The 19,643-nt window shown below is 41.8% G+C and overlaps 1 protein-coding gene across 1 annotated transcript; it reads left to right on the top strand.

The window, feature by feature from the left end:
* Window positions 1-3,660: 3,660 nt before the first annotated feature.
* On the top strand, window positions 3,661-19,267 carry ISOC1 (isochorismatase domain containing 1). Its single transcript, XM_054178259.1, has 5 exons — window positions 3,661-4,266; window positions 13,823-13,942; window positions 14,115-14,318; window positions 14,700-14,816; window positions 18,784-19,267. The coding sequence occupies exons 1-5, from the start codon at window positions 3,961-3,963 to the stop codon at window positions 18,928-18,930; spliced, it is 894 nt and encodes a 297-aa protein (XP_054034234.1). The 5' UTR covers window positions 3,661-3,960; the 3' UTR covers window positions 18,931-19,267.
* The last annotated feature ends 376 nt before the right edge of the window (window positions 19,268-19,643 follow it).

Here is a 19,643-nt window from a genome sequence, read left to right as displayed (position 1 = left end):
AACATATTCGCTGTAGTCAGACTCCATTTTTTATGAGCTTGTAATTGTGAGACTGACAGTCTCTCAAAAACTCCATGGTTGGAGGTCAGTAACACTGATTTTCTAGTAGAAGTTATCTTTTTCTTTATTATTTGTAAGGATGAGTCACACATTGCTTGCAGTATGAAATGTCAGATGTGCTACAAATGCTCTTATACACTTCTGTTGTTCAAACAGTAAAACAGACACCTGGGTTTTAGACCAATGCAATGTGGATCACTGGACATTTTCCCCATGTAGTGCAGCACACCTTCTTTTCTTCCTTTGAAGCAAAAAAATGGTATGCAAAATTATCTGGATTGAATAGAGCTTCATATTTGTGACAGTGTCATATATCTGCAGCTTAATTAAAGGCAGGCTGATCTTCACTGACACAGGAACTGTATAATTAAAAGGCACATGAAAGGTAAGTGCATCTTACATCCAGCTGGTGATCCCCTAGGTGTTCCTTTCCAAGTTTGTGTCTCAGGGTACGTGGTGGGTTGAAAATTCCACCCCAACATAAAATTGCCAGACCAGCTCAGTTGGAAGCAAATGAAACTGTATTTACAAGCAAAACTACAATCTAAAATACAGTTATGTACACAATATACAATATTTACCTTTATTTACAGGTATTTACAATTTATAAACAGCATGAGAACCCCCCTGGACAAACCAGGGGACGACCAATAGCTTCCCTTTCCCTGCTCCCTTCCCTAGCCCCCTGCACACACAGGACAAGAGAAAGAGCAGGGAGTTGTTCATACTCAGCCACAACAAAGAATGCAGCCAAAGTCAGCAAAGCCAGCCAAATCCAGAGCCAGGATCTTCCAGAGTGAAGGAAGCAAAAAAAAACAAACCCAAAAAAATGGTTAGTTTACAGATCTGACTTTTGTTATCTGTCCAATGGGAGTATTCAGAGCTCATCCTTGTTTTTCTTTTTACACCCAATGGTGATTTATTTACATTTTACTACTTTCTTTTCCAAGACCTGTGGAAAATTTTCTAGGCACAGCCTGAAACTACCACAGGGTAATACTTTGAAAATGGAAGATGACCAGATAGCAGAGCAAAAATTCAGTCTGAGATCTGCTTCCATCAGAAGTGTCTCACTTTAAGGGACAGTACCATACAATCACAGGCAGCTGCTCAAGTGCTTTCAGGAGGAAAAACAGACTACATGTGAAGAGACTGCCAGTGAAATTGCTTGGACAAAAGAGAGAATTTGAAATGCAAAAAGATCCAAGGTGGTACAGTATGATACAAGTGGAGTTAAGATGCTGATGAAGCCCAAGGTCAGGTGTCACTTGGTAAGGACACATGAGCTGCATTGGTGAAGAAGGTAGTTGTGCTGCCCTGCCTTCAAGGTCTTGGACAGGGAGGGATGGAGTAGCAGCCCCTTCTCTGGATGTCTGGGTCCACCTCCCTGCTTGTTCTTTGATGTGATATAGAGGAAAGAATAGTCAGCTGCACTAGAAGAGCCCCTCCATGTCTAGATTCTGAATGACTCTACTTCCTTGACACTGCGTAAGTCTAACCCCATTAGCAGAAAATAATTGTTATTTTAATAAGCTTGAATCTTGCCAACTTACCAAATAATAGTTATGCATTCTGCATAACTGATTAATTTGTATTCAAATGTATTCATTGCAGACAGCAACAGTGGAAAGGTAAGAACTCACTATGGTGTATATTGTTAACAAAGAGAGCCCTATCTTGTTATAATGCCAAAACAAAGTCCATTCAAGACACCATTATTAAACCAAACCACTACTCATGGTCTTAAAAACAGATTCAATTTCAGACCTGCACTCAGTGAAAGTACAAATTAAGAAGTGGAAACCAATTTAAGTCACAGAAAATAAATAGACTTTATTGAGTATTCAATTTCTCCTTTTCTTTTGGAAAACTGGAACAGACTTAAGTGAGCTAATGACTGAGCCAACTCTTTACCCTGTATGATTCTACTGAAACAGCTTTAATGATGAGCTATATTCATAAATTGCATCAGCAGAACAGTAAGCATGAACAAATAATTAAAATAAGCCCTGTACTCTGGCTGTTGGGTATTTTTTTAGCTGGCAGGTGAAATAGAGTTGTGTATGCTTCACTGAACACTCCTATAGATGTGTTTCTACTTTTCTTGCCAGCTAAATATTGTCACACAGGATGGGATCAAATGTTTAAACAGAACTCAGATGGGCAGGACCTCTTGTGTTTTCACTTATTAAAAAGTGCTTTTTACTCACAGAGATGTGTTCATTTACACTGAAGTGAGTTAAATGGACACTACCTCCTTCTGAAACAAGGTGCAAACTCTGCATGAATGCACTCAATGCATCAGCAGTAAAAAGAAGGCAGAGTTTCTATATATTTCAGAGCTGCAAACAGAACCTTCTAAAATCTTAGTTTGTGTAATTGCTGCCTAGACACAATAAGATTTATAGGTTTTCTATGTAATGTGTAAAAGCCATTGCACATTTGTTCTTGGTTGGTGTATAAAATAATCACTTCAGGCTGCTTCAGTGTCTAGTGAGTATATTTGTGTTTAAATATGTAATTCTGAAAGATTCCTTAAGCTTGCAGTTTTTAAATCAGTTTGTATCAGCAGTGTATCTTCTGGGGGAAAAAATTTATAATCTTGTTCTTTATTGTAATATTGTCATTCAACATGACAAGTCCAGACTTCTGACAGGAGTAAAGCAGAGTAACTTCGATCTTCAGCTTGTGGCTATTCAGATCAGGTAGACATCGTTTAACCTTGACACTGGTGTCACTGCATTGGATAGTGCATGTAAACCTCCAGTGGGTTTTAACAGAGTATTTTCTCTCTAATGTGTACACCACTGAATCCTTTCCCCCAGGTACAATGAAACACAACAGACTGGCAATTACGGCAAAACACGAGCAACATTTCCATCTGTCGGTCACTTCTGCGCTTGACGGGGGAGGGAGGTTATAAGCGGGGAGAAAGTTAATTAACTGTAGAGATCATGAATCTAGGAAGGATAAAATGTGAGAATGCACTGCATTCTGCTCTTCTATTCCTCGTCCGTATATGAAGCTGCAGGTTCAGAGGCTCGGCGTGTAGCAGAGCAGGTTGCTCCCGCAGTTCCGAAACTGATATTTCTGAAGCAAGCCTCCTGTTAACAACCGGTTTCGGTACTGGGACAGTGAACAACTATGCTTCTAGAACTAAGGTCAGGCTGGATCATGCTTGAAAGAAACGGGACATCTCTCAGGGTCTGTCAACAAGTTCCCGCCCAGCTACTGCGGGGCGCGAATCCGCCAGCCTCTGCCGCGGACCCGGACGGCGCCCGGCTCCCCGCCCGCCTCTCTCGCTACTAGCGCCGCCGCCGGGGCCACCTGCCCCGCTCGGCACGTTGCTCCTCCCCGCCGCCTCATTCGCCCGACGGGGCTCCACGGCTCCCAGCCCCACGCGTCCGCCCCTTCACGACAGCGGGTTCTGCGACCAGCTTGGCGGCGATGGGGTGCGGCCCGGCCACACACCAACTGCCAGCCGGCCACGCTGAGTCCGCCATCGGGCAGCCCCAGCGGGAAGTCCCTGAGCCTACCGCCACTCGCCCCTCTCCGGGGTAACCGGACTATACCCGTCGGCTCGGAGGCGAGCAGGCATTTCGGTGAAGGGGTGCTCCTCCCACCGCCCGCCTGAGGGGGAGTCACCCGCTCTCCGAGAAAGCGCGACGGAGCCGGGAGAGCCAGCGTCCGCCCAGCAGAGACGCCTCGGCGGCTTGTCCACCCCGAGTGCTCGCGGGGCAGGGCCTGGCCCCATGGCGAGGAGGAGGAGCAGGAGCAGCCGCCGCTGGGATTGGGGGCCGCCGGCGCCGCCCGCCTGGCCGGAGGGAGGAGGCGGCAGGAGGAGGGGCGGCAGTGTGGGCCGCAGCGAGTGAGCTGGGTTCGGTGCGGCTGCCCCTGAAGATGGCGGCGGCGGAGGCGGCTGCTGCTGCTGCTCCGGGCGGCGGGGGCAGCTCGCCGGCGGGCGGCGGCTCCGTGCCCGTCCTCTTCTGTTTCTCCGTCTTCGCGCGGCCCTCCAGTGTGCCCCACGGCGCTGGCTACGAGCTTCTGATCCAGAAGTTCCTCAGCCTCTACGGGGACCAGATAGACATGCACCGCAAGTTCGTGGTGCAGCTGTTCGCCGAGGAGTGGAGCCAGTACGTCGACCTCCCCAAGGGCTTTCTCGTCAGCGAGCGCTGCAAAGTGCGCCTGGTGCCGCTGCAGATACAGGTGAGACCCGACGGCGGGGTTGCCACAGGTGTGTGGGCGGGCAGCGCCGTCCGGCAGCCGGGGAAACCCGGAGCGGGATGGAGTCCTGGGCAGATCCCCGCAGGCCGCGCTGACTTAACTGCTTCCTGGAAACTTTAGTTTTACTAAGGCGGAGAGGCAGGTGCGCTTCGCACCACATGCGTTTGGTAACCGGTCTTTGCCCTCAGCAAGTCAGCACTTGGCCCCTAGAATTAGAAAATAGGCTGGTGACTAAAATAATCAATAGGGCTGATGCTACCAAATCTTAACCTAAGGTAATGTTACGAGGAAGCTCAAAGCGTGCCGGTTATGAGGGCTCTGCCAGAGCTCGGTCTCATGGCTCGTAGGTTCCCTAGGCTTTCTATATCTCACGCGAAAGATCTCGTTGGTCCCTAGGATTTATGTTTCTCCTCCTGTCCCAAAAAGCTTTTTCAGCTTACAGTTTCATGACTCACTAGTTTTGTGGCCATAAAACAGAAAACCAGACTGCCAGACAGGTACAGTACGTGTGTTTCATACTAAGGTATCTTTATGTACACTGGAGATTCATGCCAGTCGTGCTGCATAGTTGTGCTTGAAGCAAAATAGCTTTTTCTTTCTCCATCTTCAAAGAGGTAAACTTTTAAAAAGCCAAAACATAATTGTTGTTCTAATTCAGAACATTATAAATTAAGAAGTTTTAGCTTGTTGAGCTAACACAGCTAAGTTGAAAAAGGGATTTCATAAATACTGATACACTGCTCATCTTTTCTATATGTTTCTAGAAACAGTCTAATTCACGCTGTTTAATCACAGCATCTTGAACCCATAAACACTCAAGACAGCCTTTTTGCTTAGACTGTACATCAAGGATGACTTTGGAGTCCTTTGTCTTAACCTTCTGTGTGGAAAGAGTCATTGTAAAAACCAAACTAGTTTAGCTAACTTACTTTGTCCTTTATTTTTCATTTAATAATTCATCACTCACCGTATTTATTTTAAAATCTTTATCTTTTGTGTGTTGGAAACAGAACGGATGGAGGCCCAGCCTGAGAAACTGGAAAGGGCAGTCTCTTCAACTTGCAAAAAGAGTTGTTATGGGTGTTAATTCAAGAAAGGATTTTGAAAGCAGAATTTTTGCAGTCTGGGTGTGTAACTGTGGTGCAGGTCAAAATTTTGCTTCTTATTTGTGCATGCAGATCCCTGCTTTGCAATGACTCTCTTTGCCGAAGGCTTCTGCATTAAAATATGCAGCCTAAACATTCATAGCAGGACATACATGTTGGTGTACCAGGTCATTGTTGAGGTACAGAAGGATACATAATTTCTCGAGTTCAGATGCATTATGCAGTTTTAGCTGACTGCAGGGATTCAGGATGAGGCAATATTTAATGCGCTGATTTCCTAATTGATTAGGAGCTTTCACTGATCCTGTTGCCATTCTGTGACAATAGGAACTCTTTTTAGGAAAATTATGGTACTTGTGTATTATTTTAGTTGCCTCCCTGATGTGCTTCAGCAGCTGAGAATGAGCTGGAGAGATCACAATGATGTCAGTCAGCTTGCTTTAAGCCACTGGCAGGTGTTCAGAGATCACTTGTTTGGGGCACGTTTGGTCTGATATAGTCACAGCTGTGCTTTTAAAGACCTTTAGGATTTACTGATGGGAAGATTATACTTTCTTTCCATATGTTCATGCATACACTACCACTTTTGTGGGCTCTTTTTCACTCCCTCGCTGGTGTTTCATCTGCAGTGACACATGACATAGGTTTGTTAACTCTGCATGTGGCATAGTCAGTTGAAATACCATTTTGAACATGCCTTTCAGGAGGACAACCTTTGCTCACTGATGTGATTAAACTTGCATATTTGGAAAGATATATTTGGGTTTAAATTAAGATTCACAGATACTAGCATCCAATATCTCTAGACATTGATTCCAGTACTTTTGCTTGTGTGTGTTGTAAAATACACATACATGTTCAGTTAATGATGGCATTTTAACTCCTAGGGCAGTATCACCTGAGAGCTCTGGAATTATTTCCTCCCATTTTTGATTGCTCTACGGACCTGTCATGGAATGATACCTTTTTTGTTGCAGTAGCTCAAGATATGTCAGGACCAAATGATGCCCAACTAGCCTGTTTGAATTGCCTGTCCCTGCAGTTGAGGGGGACAGCAGTCTCACAGAGAAATCACCCTGAGAAAGCTACTCCAGCAGCTGAGTTCTGCACAGGGACTTTTGCTGTCCAGTTGTTTTTGTGCCTTTTTACTGTGCTCATGTATGTACATTTGTTTTGTTTAGCTGTCCTGGTACAAAACAGCCACCTGACTTATTAATGGCCATCCAGTGTTGGATAGGGTGGTGGGATGAGGTAAACCCCGACATTCAGCCTGGCAGCTGCTCTTTACCACAGATTTGTGGGATGAGGGACTTTTCATTTGGCCTCTCCCAGCTGGTGAGGGTGGCATTTGCTTGCAGCTTGAGTGACTGAGTACTAGCCAAAAGGAACCCTTTGCTTATTATGGATTTAAATAGTTCTAAAGGAATAATACTTCTCGTTAGGTCAGGGGAATAGAGGAAGGTTTTTTCCAACCTGGTTTATTTTATTCTATTCTAGCAAATAAGGACCACTGTGACCTCTTCTACCTCTAAATACAGTTAAGTAGTGGAACTAAAACTATTGTGTTTTGCTGTAACTGTTGTAGCTGCTTTTGGAGGAGAGAAGCGGTAAAGGACAACACTTCAGAGGTATCAGAAGAGCAAGACAGCTATGCTCATTATAGCTGTGTAATGGAGGAGTTCAGGCAGCATTCAAATGTATGCCCAAGAGAGGCTGTATGACAGTCATTGTCATAACTTCGAGGTGATTTCTCTTCAGCAGTACTTGTGCTCTGCATTTACAAACGCGTAACCTTAAGATGCTACAGCTAAAAGGGAAACAATTATTGTCGAAATGATTACATAAAGCATCTCTACTTCAAGGCGTTTTTTTAAACGACATATTGACATCTCAAGTGTGTCTTTCTTGCAGAAGGCTGCTTACAAAATGACACCTAATTATTGCTGAAAGGTAAGGTAAATAAAATAGAACTATTTATATGAATATTTTCTCACTTTTTACACATACCTAATATTGCTACATTCCAGTGCTTTGGAAATAGAAGTAACTGACTCAGGAGCCAAAGTCCATTTTCTGAAGACCAGGAAAAGCCAAAGCATAAGTTGAAAGATAGAAGTCAGGTGTGGGGAGTTGTTTGCTTTTTCTTTTTCCCAAAGGTGCAGTTATGAATTCTGATAGATTAGTGCTACAAGTAAATACAATGTTTATTTTTTTATATTTATTTATTTTTTAAAGAAGCAGCACTCAGGACCTTAAGGGGATAAAAAAGGGACTGAAAATACTGAAAGATAGGTTTCTTCAAATCCCAACTTCTTGCTTGTCTATCTTCATTTTACAACAAGCATTTTGATTATTTTGATGATGAATTTTGTAATGTCTCAATTACATGAACATCATATGCTTATAGAAGTAAATTTTCCCTTTTAAAATGTTGAATTTCATACAAAAGTCTGCACTTCAGTTTAGCACAAATATACTCCTAAGTTGAAACATTTGTAACCTACCCTTCCACTAAAAAGAAAATTAAACTGGATTTATTCAGTTGTTGTGGCTTTTTTTATTTGAAAAGTAGCAAATTTAAACTGAATCTTGCACATTTCCTTTTAGAAATTAAGAAGAAGAAGAAGAAAATATTGATAGTCATCTGCTTGACTGTTATTTTTTTATGCCATGATTGAAACACCATGGCTGCAAGGTCCTCCACTCTGCCCTTTTAGTAAGTAACCTTGGTGAGAGATTTATAAGGTGATAGTGTTGTCACATGGGGTTATTTCTCCATTTCCTTGTTCATTGCAGTTAGCAGAGGAAAATTGCATTTTGCATATGTAGTGCTTTCCTGAAGCTGAACCAGGAAAGTACAGATAGAGCCAGAATATGTGAACATTTTTGTAAAGCTGATTCTGTGTTTGCTGTACTTCAGCAGCTTAACCCCATGACCAGTGCTTTAATCATATCACACATCAACAATGTCTGATACAGTGATGTCATAGACCTGATCCATTTCCCCAGCATGTGAATATCACTGCAGGGAATGCACAGGGGACATACGGATTTACATGATATCACCATGCAAACAAATGGAGCCATATTGTGACCATGAACTGTTTAGCTAATCTAAAAAGTGTGTGTAGCAAGTTTATTTTAACAGGTTTCGGTAAGGCTTTTTGTTATCTCAGCCTTTTGGGCCCATCATGAATGCTGGAAAGGACTGTCATGTTTCAGGTCTGGCTGCAGCTGAGCCTCCTACAGCCACTCACATGGCTGTCCTCCAGCCTCTCCCCCGGTAGCATGGGAAGCAGAAATTGGGAAGAAAATGGAAAACCTTACAGCTTCAGATAAGGAGAGTTTAATAAAACAGTACAAAGAATGAATGAACAACAACAATAGTAAAGAAAGTCATATATAACAAGGAGTGAAATAGAATTCAACACCCTCACCCACTTGTGCACCAAAAGCCTTCACCAGAGAAACCATGACCATCATAGAATTGTTTTGGTTGGAAAAGACTTCTAAGATCATCAAGTCTGACCATTGACCTAACACCACCATGGCCATTAAACTACATGCTAAAGTGCCACATCCATGTGTTTCTTTGATACCTTCAGGGATGGTGATACCACCACCCCCCTGGGCAACCAGTTTTAATACCACTCCTTCCATAAAGAAATTTTCCCTAATATCCAATCTAAACCTCCCTGCCACAATTTCAGGGCATTTTCTTTCATCCTGTCATTTGATACTAGATATAAGAGACTGATCTGCAGCTGACTGTAACTTTTTAGGTAGTTGTAGAGAGAATTTGAGGTCTCCCCTCAGCTGCCTGTTTTCCAGACTAAACAATCCAAGGTCCTTCAGCCATTCCTCAAGACCTGTTCTCTAGACCCTTCACCAGCTTTTTGCCCTTTGGGCATGCTCCAGTGCCTCAGTGTCCTTGTAGTGATGGTGCCCAAAACTGAACAGAGCATTTGAGGTGTGGCCTCAGTGGTGCTGAGTACAGGGGCATGACTTCCTACTCCTGCTGGCCACACTGTTCTTGATACAGGTCAGGATGCTGTTTGCCTACTTGGCCACCTGTGTGTACTGGTGACTCACGTTCAGCTGTCAACCAGCATCCTTTTCCATCGGGCAACTTTCCAGGCCCTGCCCCAAGCCTGTGGCTTTGCGTGGGGTGGGTTTGTGAGCCAAATGCAGGACCCAGCACTTGGCTTTGTTAAACCTCGTACAGTTGGTCCATTGATCCAGCCTGTCCAGATTTCTTGGCAGAGATTCTTACTCTCAAGCAGATTGACACTCCCACACAATTTAATATCATATGCAGACTTACTGAGGGTGCACTCAATCCCCTCATCCAGATCATTGATAAAGACACTTAAGAGAACTGGTATCAGTACTGAGCCCTGGAGAACACTGTTTGTGTCTGGCCACTAACTGGATTTAACTCCACCACCACTCTATGGGGCTAGCTGTCCAGCCACTTCTTAACCCATTGAGTGGTCCACCCATTGATCATGATATTTATGGTATCTGAATACCCCACTGACTGGTGCAAGTGGCCATCCTGGGTGTGCCCCCTCCTAACTTCTTGTGAAAAAGTAATTATCCCTATCCTGCACAAACCCAGTGCTATTGCAAATAAAAGATGAGAGGGACTTCAAGGGATGATTCTAAGGTTATGTATACCCCAGGAGTCTTAAGTATTATCAATTATGTAAAGAGACAACAGCATACTGAAAAGTACAAATTGAACAAAGCCTACAAGAGCTGTGAATTGACTGATGTTCTCTGAGGCTCTGCTAGTGCTGAGGAAGTATTATAGGCAGAGAAATACTACTGTTACAGTGGTACTGGGAGGCCTCACTGTAGACTGCAAATTGAAAAGCATCCCAGGGAGGGCAATGAAAATGTTTTAAGGTGTAGTAGGAAATACTGGAAGAAGATTAACAGAGGGAAGGGGAAGATCTGAAGGGAGGCTGTATGTGAATCTTGAGGTACGGTAATAGGTGTTTTTGCATGGTTGTGCACATGAAGTGGCTTGGTAATGCTCTTACATTTCAAATCCACTGTGGATAGAACTGAAAATAATGCTCTTAAATGGTAACAAAGGAGATGTGTGTAAGAAAACACAGCAAGGGGAAGGTAGCAGAACAATGGGATGGATTGCATATGAGCTCTGTAAATTATGTGTTACTTACAAGTCAGACCTAATTTGTATCTAGATGTAAAGAATATTTATTTGGTTGATCTTTCTGTAGAGTCAGACTGTGCAGCTTCTTGAAGGCCCTCCTAGTCTGTTCATGCTTGTCCCTCTGATAAGGATAGTAGTGCCATCTACTGCTTTGGCATGGGAAGGTGTATGCTAAGGCAGTAGACAGTTCTATATAAGTCACTCTACAGTCCATGATGTTTTGCAGTAGTTCAAATTATATTAAAGTGGTGGAATGATTTATGGAAGAAAGTAATGGCATTTGCTTGCAATATAAATGCCAAGAGAGAATGACGAGGTTTCTGGGTGGGAGGCACACTTATAAATATTGTCTATTCCAATTACTCTATTTTTCCTGCTGAGTGGTAGCTAGGAAAGTTAAATGTCATGATTGACTACTCTGATGGTATTAAGTGTCAGAGTAGAACAGGTCACAGTGGGTGCTCACTGTGGTGTTGAATAGTGTGTTGGTACTTGACACCAGCTGACTTCTACATTGTTCAAGTATGTAAATGAATGGTGTTAGAACAAGGCAGTTATTGAATTTTATTTTTTTCCCCAGGAGTTTTAAGTCCCAGGCCTCATTTATTACATGGCCTAGAATTGCTGAAGTGTTGTTTAGGAGAGTATATAGATTCTTCCCTAACTCCTATGCAAAGCCTGTTCTTGGTCAAATCTGCTGTCACATTGCTGAATGCTGAAGACCTCCAAGGACTGAGATCCCACCCACTTTGGTAACCAGTTTCAGTACGGCTCTGGCTTCCTGGTGAAAAAGATTTCCCTCATGCCTGTTTCCTCTGTCTTCTGTGGTGTCAGTGTGTCCAGTGTTAGAGCAGACCTGCTAGTGTTAGGTGGTGGCTGGACTTAATGACTTTAAAGCCTAAACAATTCTATGAGTTGCTTTTTGGTTTTTGCAGTATTTGCCTTTGTAACTGCCTGGATTAATTGTGTTGCTGTTTTGTCCACAGTAGTGGTGCACTGAATCTGGAAAGTGGGGGAATTCAGCATTTACAATAAAAATGATCAGATAATTTCCACAACAGTCTGAACAGGCCATTTTGTATGGTTGAGTGTGGCCATTACTGTAGTGTTTTAGCCTTGGGAATGGATATCAAAAATTATTCAGGAGGCATGGTGAATCAGTGAAAGATTTAGGATTAGTATTTAAGGATTCCTGTGTCCCTGGTGGTAAGTTGACCTTGGCTGGCTACCAGGTGCCCACAAAGCTGCTCCATCACTTGATCTTCTCAGAACAACTGTGGGAGAAACTATGACAAAACTTGTGGGTCACAGGAAGGTCAGGATGATCACTTACTAGTTACCATCACAGGTAAAGCAGATTCAACTTGGGGAAATTAATTTTTTGCCAATCAATAACAGAGCAGAATAATGAGAAATAAGAACAAATCTAAAAACACCTTCCCCACATCCTTCCTTTCTATCCAGGCTCAGTTTCACTTCTGACTTCTATACCTCTTCTCTGCTGGGAGCAGAGAAGGATGGGGAATGAGGGTTGTGGTCAGTTTACAACACTTCATCTCTGCTGCTCTTTTCTCCTCACACTCTTCAATGTCCTTCAATGGGAGACAGTCCTTCACAAACTTATCCAGTAAGGGTCCTTTCCACACAAGGCAGTCCTTCACAAACTTCTTCAGTTGGGGTCCCTTTCACAGGGTGCAGTCCTTCAGGAACAGCCTGCTCCATCATGGATCTTCTGCGGGGCCACAAGTCCTGCCAACAAACCTTACCCAGCTTGGGCTTCTCTCCATGGGGCCACAGGTGCTGCCAGCAGACTATTCCAGCATGGGCTTCCTGTGGGGTCACAACCTCCTTCAGGTGCATCCATTTGCTCTGGTTTGGGGTCCTTCATGGGCTTCACGGGGACAGCCTGCCTCACCATGACCTGACCTTCACCATGGGCTGCAAGGGAAACCCCAATTCTGTGCCTGGAGCACCTTTTCTCACTTCTTCACTGACCTTGGTGTCTTCAGAGTTGTTCCTCTCACTTTTTCTCACTCCTTTCTCCCAGCTGCTGTTGCACGGTGGTTTTTTATTTTACCCTTTCCCAAATATATTACCACAGAAGTGCCACCAGCAGTGGTGGTGGGCCCAGATTTGGTCAGCGATGGGTCCATTTTGGAGCTGGCTGGCATTGGCTCCATCCAGCATGGGGCAGTTTCTGGCTACCCCTGCAGTCTGCCCCCACTACCAACACCTTGACATGTAAACCTGATACATCCCTGCTCTTCTAAAATCTACTATTTTACAGATTTTGTAGTTCTGTTTTAGTTAAAGACATCACAACCTCAATTTGGAAAAAACAAAGTGTATGCAGTTAATGCTTGTTTCCCAGAAGCAGTTCATTCAATTTGATTTATCACTCTGCTGAAGAGCTCCTGAATGTATGTAATTTCTCTTGAGTTGCCTTGCAATTAGATGACACTGTATCTGCTTGCTTTACTTGTAGCCATCAGCCAAAGCCTTATCCTTCGCTCTTGCAAGCAGTGCGACTGATTTCATACAAATACAAAACACTCTTTCAAAGTGTGAGCAAATGCAGCCTTTAATTCCATTATTCTTATCTTGCCTTTCTGCAGGACTTGTTAGTCTATGTGATAGAAAGTTTGGGAGATTATTTTTACCATTAAGATGTATTCATTCAGTTTCTGGTCATAATATAGACAAGCTTCTTTGCTTTCATTCTAGCCTTTGGACTTTCAACAGACTTGTACTAAAAGATGTTTTATGCAAAACAATACACAATGAAACAATTGATGATGTGTGTTTGTAGAGTATTGAAAGCAAGTGCAAGTCTAACTTTTTTGAACTTCAGCTTAATGTGATTTTATGCCAGTTCCAAGAATTGTAGATTTAAAAATACTGTTGATACTTCCAGGGTTTTTTTTCACAGTACTTCAGGCAGTATGCTCCCTCATTTTGCTTCAGGTTTGGAAGTTTCCATTTACACTTACATAAGTGTAAATGTCTCCCACTTAATAAAATCTTGATTACCTTTAGATGACTGTACTGCATTGTACAGGATCAGTTGTTCTTTCAGATTTAGAATGATACCAAAACCAGTCTTGAACAACCTTTCTCCTCTTTTGACTTTAATGTAACTTAAGTCTTAACTGCCTGGCATGGACATTGCAAACTCCTTCTTGTTTTGCAGCTTTTTTGTAAAGGTCTTCACTGACACAGAAAATATAACCTTTATTTTGTTTTTCAGATGACTACTTTGGGCAATCTCACACCCTCAAGCACTGTGTTTTTTTGTTGTGATATGCAAGAGCGATTCCGTCCTGCCATCAAGTACTTTGGTGATATCATCAGTGTGGGCCAAAGACTGGTACAGTTTTTCGTTTTTTCTCTTGTAGTGAGTTTCGATCACAAAGGTAAATTAGCAGTTTATATGAAGCCAGCCTACTGGTTTTTCAGTTTCAGGTAATAACAGTGTCTTTGCTAATATCATTCTTTGATCATTTCTTTTTTTGTATGCTTTCCTCCTTGTTCTCTTGCAGCTCCAAGGTGCACGGCTCTTAGGAATTCCAGTCATTGTAACTGAGCAGTATCCCAAAGGTCTTGGGAGCACCGTGCAAGAAATTGATTTAACAGGAGCTAAACTTGTGCTTCCTAAAACAAAATTTTCAATGGTATTACCAGAAGTGGAGGCAGCATTAGCTGAGATCCCTGGAGTCCGTAGCGTTGTCCTGTTTGGAGTAGAAGTATGTGCCTTGCCATTCTTACTCTGTCTTATGTTAATGTCTGTTTGCCAACAATAGTATTAAGCATTGCTCTCTGTAATTTGAAAAAAAAAAGTAAATTTTGATTGCTTAGAGCTCAGATACCCTCTTCAGATTGAATTATCCATGTGCTATTTGTCTTTGATACATTCTTACAATAAAATATGAAATGAAACAGTTGTTAACTACAGGATCTTGTCTCAAGCCTGGTTGGCATTTGAAACTTATATTGAGGTCCTTAGTAATGTAGACAAGTACGTTCAAACTCTGCTTAATTATGTGCTGTATTTTGGCATTGTGCCACTCATGTTTTATAATAATGGTTTGTTGGTGGCTTTCTTGCCTTTGATATCTCCTCTTTAGACTCACGTCTGCATCCAGCAAACAGCATTGGAATTAATTGGCAGAGGTCTGGAAGTTCATATTGTAGCTGATGCAACGTCATCAAGAAGCATGATGGACAGAATGTTTGCTCTTGAGGTAAGTTTCCTAGTCAAGGTTTTCTCCATTTTGGATCTGTATGTTATTTTCCCTGCTCATTGTAAACTAACAAGGAATTTCTAAGGACAGTAAGCACTGAATAAATGCAAACTTAATAAATTGAGGTGAATGCCCTAATTCTCAGAATAGCTTCCAGGATGGAGAATAATTACTGCCTTACTTTCCCTCACTAAGTTATAATATAAAATGTGAAATCTGGGACACCTGGTTTTGAAAAGTGGTTGTTCCATGCAGTATAGTTTGCTCTGTATAACTGATAGGAACCTTTTAGATATTTTCTTAGAGTGTTGTCTGTACAGCAGATTAAAAGTGTTACAGAGCTTTTGATTTTGTTGTTCCAAACAGTATTTGTTGTGCTGTTGAAATTCCTTGAAATGCAATGGAATTTAGTAAGTGATCCTCTTCAAAGCTCCTTCTTATATGTCTGTCCCTCCCTTTTCTCTTCTTCATCGTTGCAAATTAAAGCTTAATCTCAAGACTCTGTGATTATAGTAAAGCTTTTCCCCACCCCCCCTTCTAAGAGATTAGTCTAACTAAATATTGAGAAAGTGGAGATGAGTGTAACAAGAAGAATTAAAAGCATGCACCACTACATAGTAGCAAATTTGTACAAATGATTTTTCGCTGGTGTACTCCTAACTTGCCCACAGGCCATCCATATTAGGAATAAAAGACTGATATATACATAAAGTGTTGCAAGTTTTGCCATGTGCTCTGCAATTACTTGGTTATCAAAACTAATAACTATGAATTGTGTTTTTTTTTCATAGATTTCAAAAAAGCTTTTAATTTCTTCTTTTCTCATGAATAAGAGAATTAAAGGCTAAAGTGAAATCACCAGGATATAGCATTTAATGAAACCCATGACTCTGATTAAGTGAAGCTTAGTGTTGTTTGTCACGTAAAGCACAGTGACACACAGAGTATGCAGGAGTGACTGAAATGATGGACTTCCCAAGTCAATGTGGTGCAGCAGCAGATAAAACAAGTATCAGAAAACTGCTATCTATTTGCCTTCCTGTGCACTTCTTTGTAGATCACTTGCACTGTGTCTGCAAGTGAAGAAATTTATTCATAGTAAGAGTAACTAGCTAGCTTTGCTTTTCTATCTGTTTAAAAAGGTGTCAGTTATCCTAAAGCATGGTTGGTTGAAAAAGCTATAATCCAGGCAAACTTGTCAGTTGCAAGTAACTTCTTAACCATAGACTGATGGAATGGTTTGAGTTGAAAAGGCCATTGAAGATCATCTGTTTCCAACTCCCCTGCTGTGGGCAGGAACACCTTCCACTAGACCAAATTGCTCAAGGCCTCATCCACCCTGGCCTTGAACACCTCCAGCAGGGGGCATCCTGGGCAACTTGTTCTCACCACCCTTACTGTAAAGAATTTCTTTCTGATGTACAGTCTTTCTAATGTCTGCACTCCTCAACCTTCAATCCATGCCCTCTCATCCTGCCCTTGTAAAAAGTCCTTTCCCTGCCTTTGAAAACACTAAGCCCATTTTGCAAAAGGCATCAACCTGTGGCAAGGCAAGGTGAGCAAGAGAATACTGAACACCTGTTACTGATATTTGGCTTGGGCTGTCTGCTTGTGACCATGCAGCATTTTCTCTCCAAGCACAACAAAGATGCTTTTAATGTGATGCCTTAAATAGTCAAAATATGATTCAAGGACTGTTTCCTATCTTGCTGTGATGAGCCATCCAGTTATATGGCAGTAAGTCCTCCTCAATGGCTGCACATACCAACAGTGTCTTCTTTTGTGCTGTAAAACCTTACTTCAGAATGGTGCTAAGAACTGTGGGTTAGAGTGGGCAGGAGGCAGGCATACTTAAGAGTAGGAGAAAGGGACATGTACTGGGTATGTCAGTAATACTGATTTGCTATGGTGATACATTTCTTAGGGGAGTTGGTGAAATACCAAAGCACTGGGTAATCCTGCCTTAGTGTCACCATGTAACTGAAAGTTCCTAGCAATGGTCTTTTAATAAGTGAGTATGATGTTGTCTCTTGTGCAAACTTGCTCCATAACTCATGAGCCAGTACAAGGTTCATTGATCTGGATTCTCTGAATCTTTCTCCTTACTTTTCTAGGAAGGTGAGTACTTTTCCCCCCATTAACACAGCCCTCTTGAGTCCACAGTGACCTTGTATGTTAACAACCAGCTTCTTCAGCAATTTTAAATAAATGCCATCTGGTCCAACCTGCCCCTTCAGTTCTCCACATTCCCTCTCACATAAGTATGTGTTGTGATGGTGCTGATGACAAATGTGCAACAGCTGAAGTACTGGAGTATGCAGTTTGACTGGTAGCTGCAGCTTTCATATCTGCCTGGACAACCCTAAAGAGATTATTGTCTCTGCTTCTGTTGTGTGCTTAAAAATGTTGTGTGCCTGTGATTAAAAAAAACCCAGAAACCAGAAAAACAAAACCAAAAACAAACCCACAAATTTCCATTGATTAAACAATTCATCCCAACTGGCCAAAACTGTGGCTGTTCTTAATCTCTTCTTTGTTTGATGAAGGTACCTTGTGTCAGTGTTTGGTTTTGAGTTGAGCCAGCTCAATCTGTTCCTGCTGGATTTCTATTATCATCTGCATCTCTTCTGCTTGTTCCTGTGGTGTGGATGCAGCACACCCTTGCTGCTTTCCTTGGTTCAAAGGACTGTTCTAAGGAAACTTTTGCTTTCCTTGAAAATCACCCAATATGCTTAGCACATGCATCTCTTCCTTCCTACTAATCTCAAAACTGTATAAATTCTGCTTAGTCCTGGAAGTAGAGTACAAACCAATGCCAACCTCTTTGACATTCTATATGTTATGTTTTGTTCCTAAAGAGAAGACACTTACATTTGTGGTGGGTTGAAAACTCTCCCCAACATTAAATTTGCCAGACCAGCTGGAAGCAAATCAAGCTGTATTTACAAGCAAAAATACAATCTACAGTGAAATGCAATGAGTATGGTATTCACAGTGGTGTTTACAATTAATAAAGAGAACAAGAACCCCGCTGGCCAAAAACCAGGGGAGCTAATAGCTTCTCCCTCTCTGCACCCTCTCCTTACCTGCTTGGACAAGAGCAGAGAAGTTGTTGTTAATACCAGTCACAACAAAGCAATGCAGCAAAGGTCAGTAAAGCCAGGAGAAGCATCAGCCAGAGCCGAAGAAGCAAAAAGAGATAAGAGATTGCTTTCATTACTAGCTTATGTTCGTTATCTGTCCAATGGATTTTTTAGAACTTATCATTATTTTTCTTTTTACACCCAATAGTGATTTACTTATATTTTACCACTTTCTGTTCAAGATCTGTGAAAAATTTTCACAGGCATGGCCTAAAACTGCCACAACATTGTTCTATATTTTTTTCTTCGAAGGCAAGGTTCTTTAACAGTATTTGTTTTTTCCCCTTCCATGTTATTCAAAAGCAAACCCTTTGTACTCCAAGAAAACTATACCTTGACAAAGTTGCCATACTGGTTTGATTTTCCTATTTTTTCCTCTTGTGTGTGTGTGTGGTTTAAATAAATGTGTCACTGTACAGAGCAGGAGATCTGGGGAAGCTATCGGCGTTGTTTCAGCTTGAGAGCGTCACAAAGCTGGGAGCCACTATTGCAACCATTACTTGGACCTTGCTATTTTCTTTTCCTCTAGGCCTTCCAAATCTACATTAAAGTGAAGAAAGCTATTACTGGGTATTACATCTGTCCAAGTAGGAAGCTTTATTTGTAATCCAGGGCACCTTTTAAACTTGGTAAAGTCTAGAAGCAGTAATTTTCCATCTTAGCTTTATAAAAGGCAGTGCTAAAACATGTTGGAATGGAATTGGCAGTGCTTTTGTTAATAGGAGATGTTTATTAAAAGACCATCTTATCTTTTATTACAAATGTATACTCATTCACATTTCAAGTATCTCACATTATTCTCTCTCTGCTCTTTTCTCTTTCAGCGTCTTGCTCGTACTGGAATTATTGTTACTACTAGCGAGGCTATATTGCTGCAGTTGGTAGCTGATAAAGAGCATCCAAAATTCAAAGAAATCCAGAATCTCATTAAAGCAAGTGCCCCTGAGTCAGGGCTCCTTTCCAAAGTTTAAAGAGGATGTGGGGAAAGCAGGTGTCATTGTCATCTGTAGGAAGGAAGGAAATCTTTAATTGCACATGTACACCTTCTTTCACTCGAAGTTTTGGTAGAAGTTTAAAATTAAAAGTTGACCCACTCATGCTTGCCTTAGCAAAATTTTCTGGGTATATGTCTGGGTGCCAGTATGTTCTGTTTAGTTACAGCTGTCGAGAGGCATTGAATACCATAGCACCCTTTTGTTGTCAAATTCCCTTTATTTGTTTAAAAAACAAAAATTGTCAGAGGTGCCTGCTAGTCTGTGCTGTACACTGATTGTAAGAGCTCCAAAAAGTGCATATTTTACTGTGACACCTCTTGTGTGCTTTCTAAAAGCGTTATGTGATATTCTGTTCTACATTTGTGTTAATAGAAGATAATTGTATACTGTATGAATGTAATGTGATACACTTTAATATTCTATGTAAATGAAGTATTTTAATAGGACATAAATTAAACCCCGATGAGATATTTGGTCTACGTGTGTGCTTTTGTTCTGTAGGATAAGCATTAAGCAGCAGCTGATGTTTAATTGCTCTAGGTGACAGAAGCCTGCACAATCACTTTCAATTATTCTGAAATTGACTGTCCAAACCTATTCGTCTCTTAAGTGTTCACAAACAGAAAATGGTTGTTCAGTGAGTTCTTTATAAACAACTGGTACAAAGTCCTTCAGAACTAGGAGAAGGT

This window comes from Dryobates pubescens, chromosome Z (genome assembly GCF_014839835.1).
Source record: "Dryobates pubescens isolate bDryPub1 chromosome Z, bDryPub1.pri, whole genome shotgun sequence".
NCBI classification, from domain to species: Eukaryota; Metazoa; Chordata; class Aves; order Piciformes; family Picidae; genus Dryobates; species Dryobates pubescens.
This window is presented reverse-complemented; position numbering and strand designations above follow the sequence as displayed.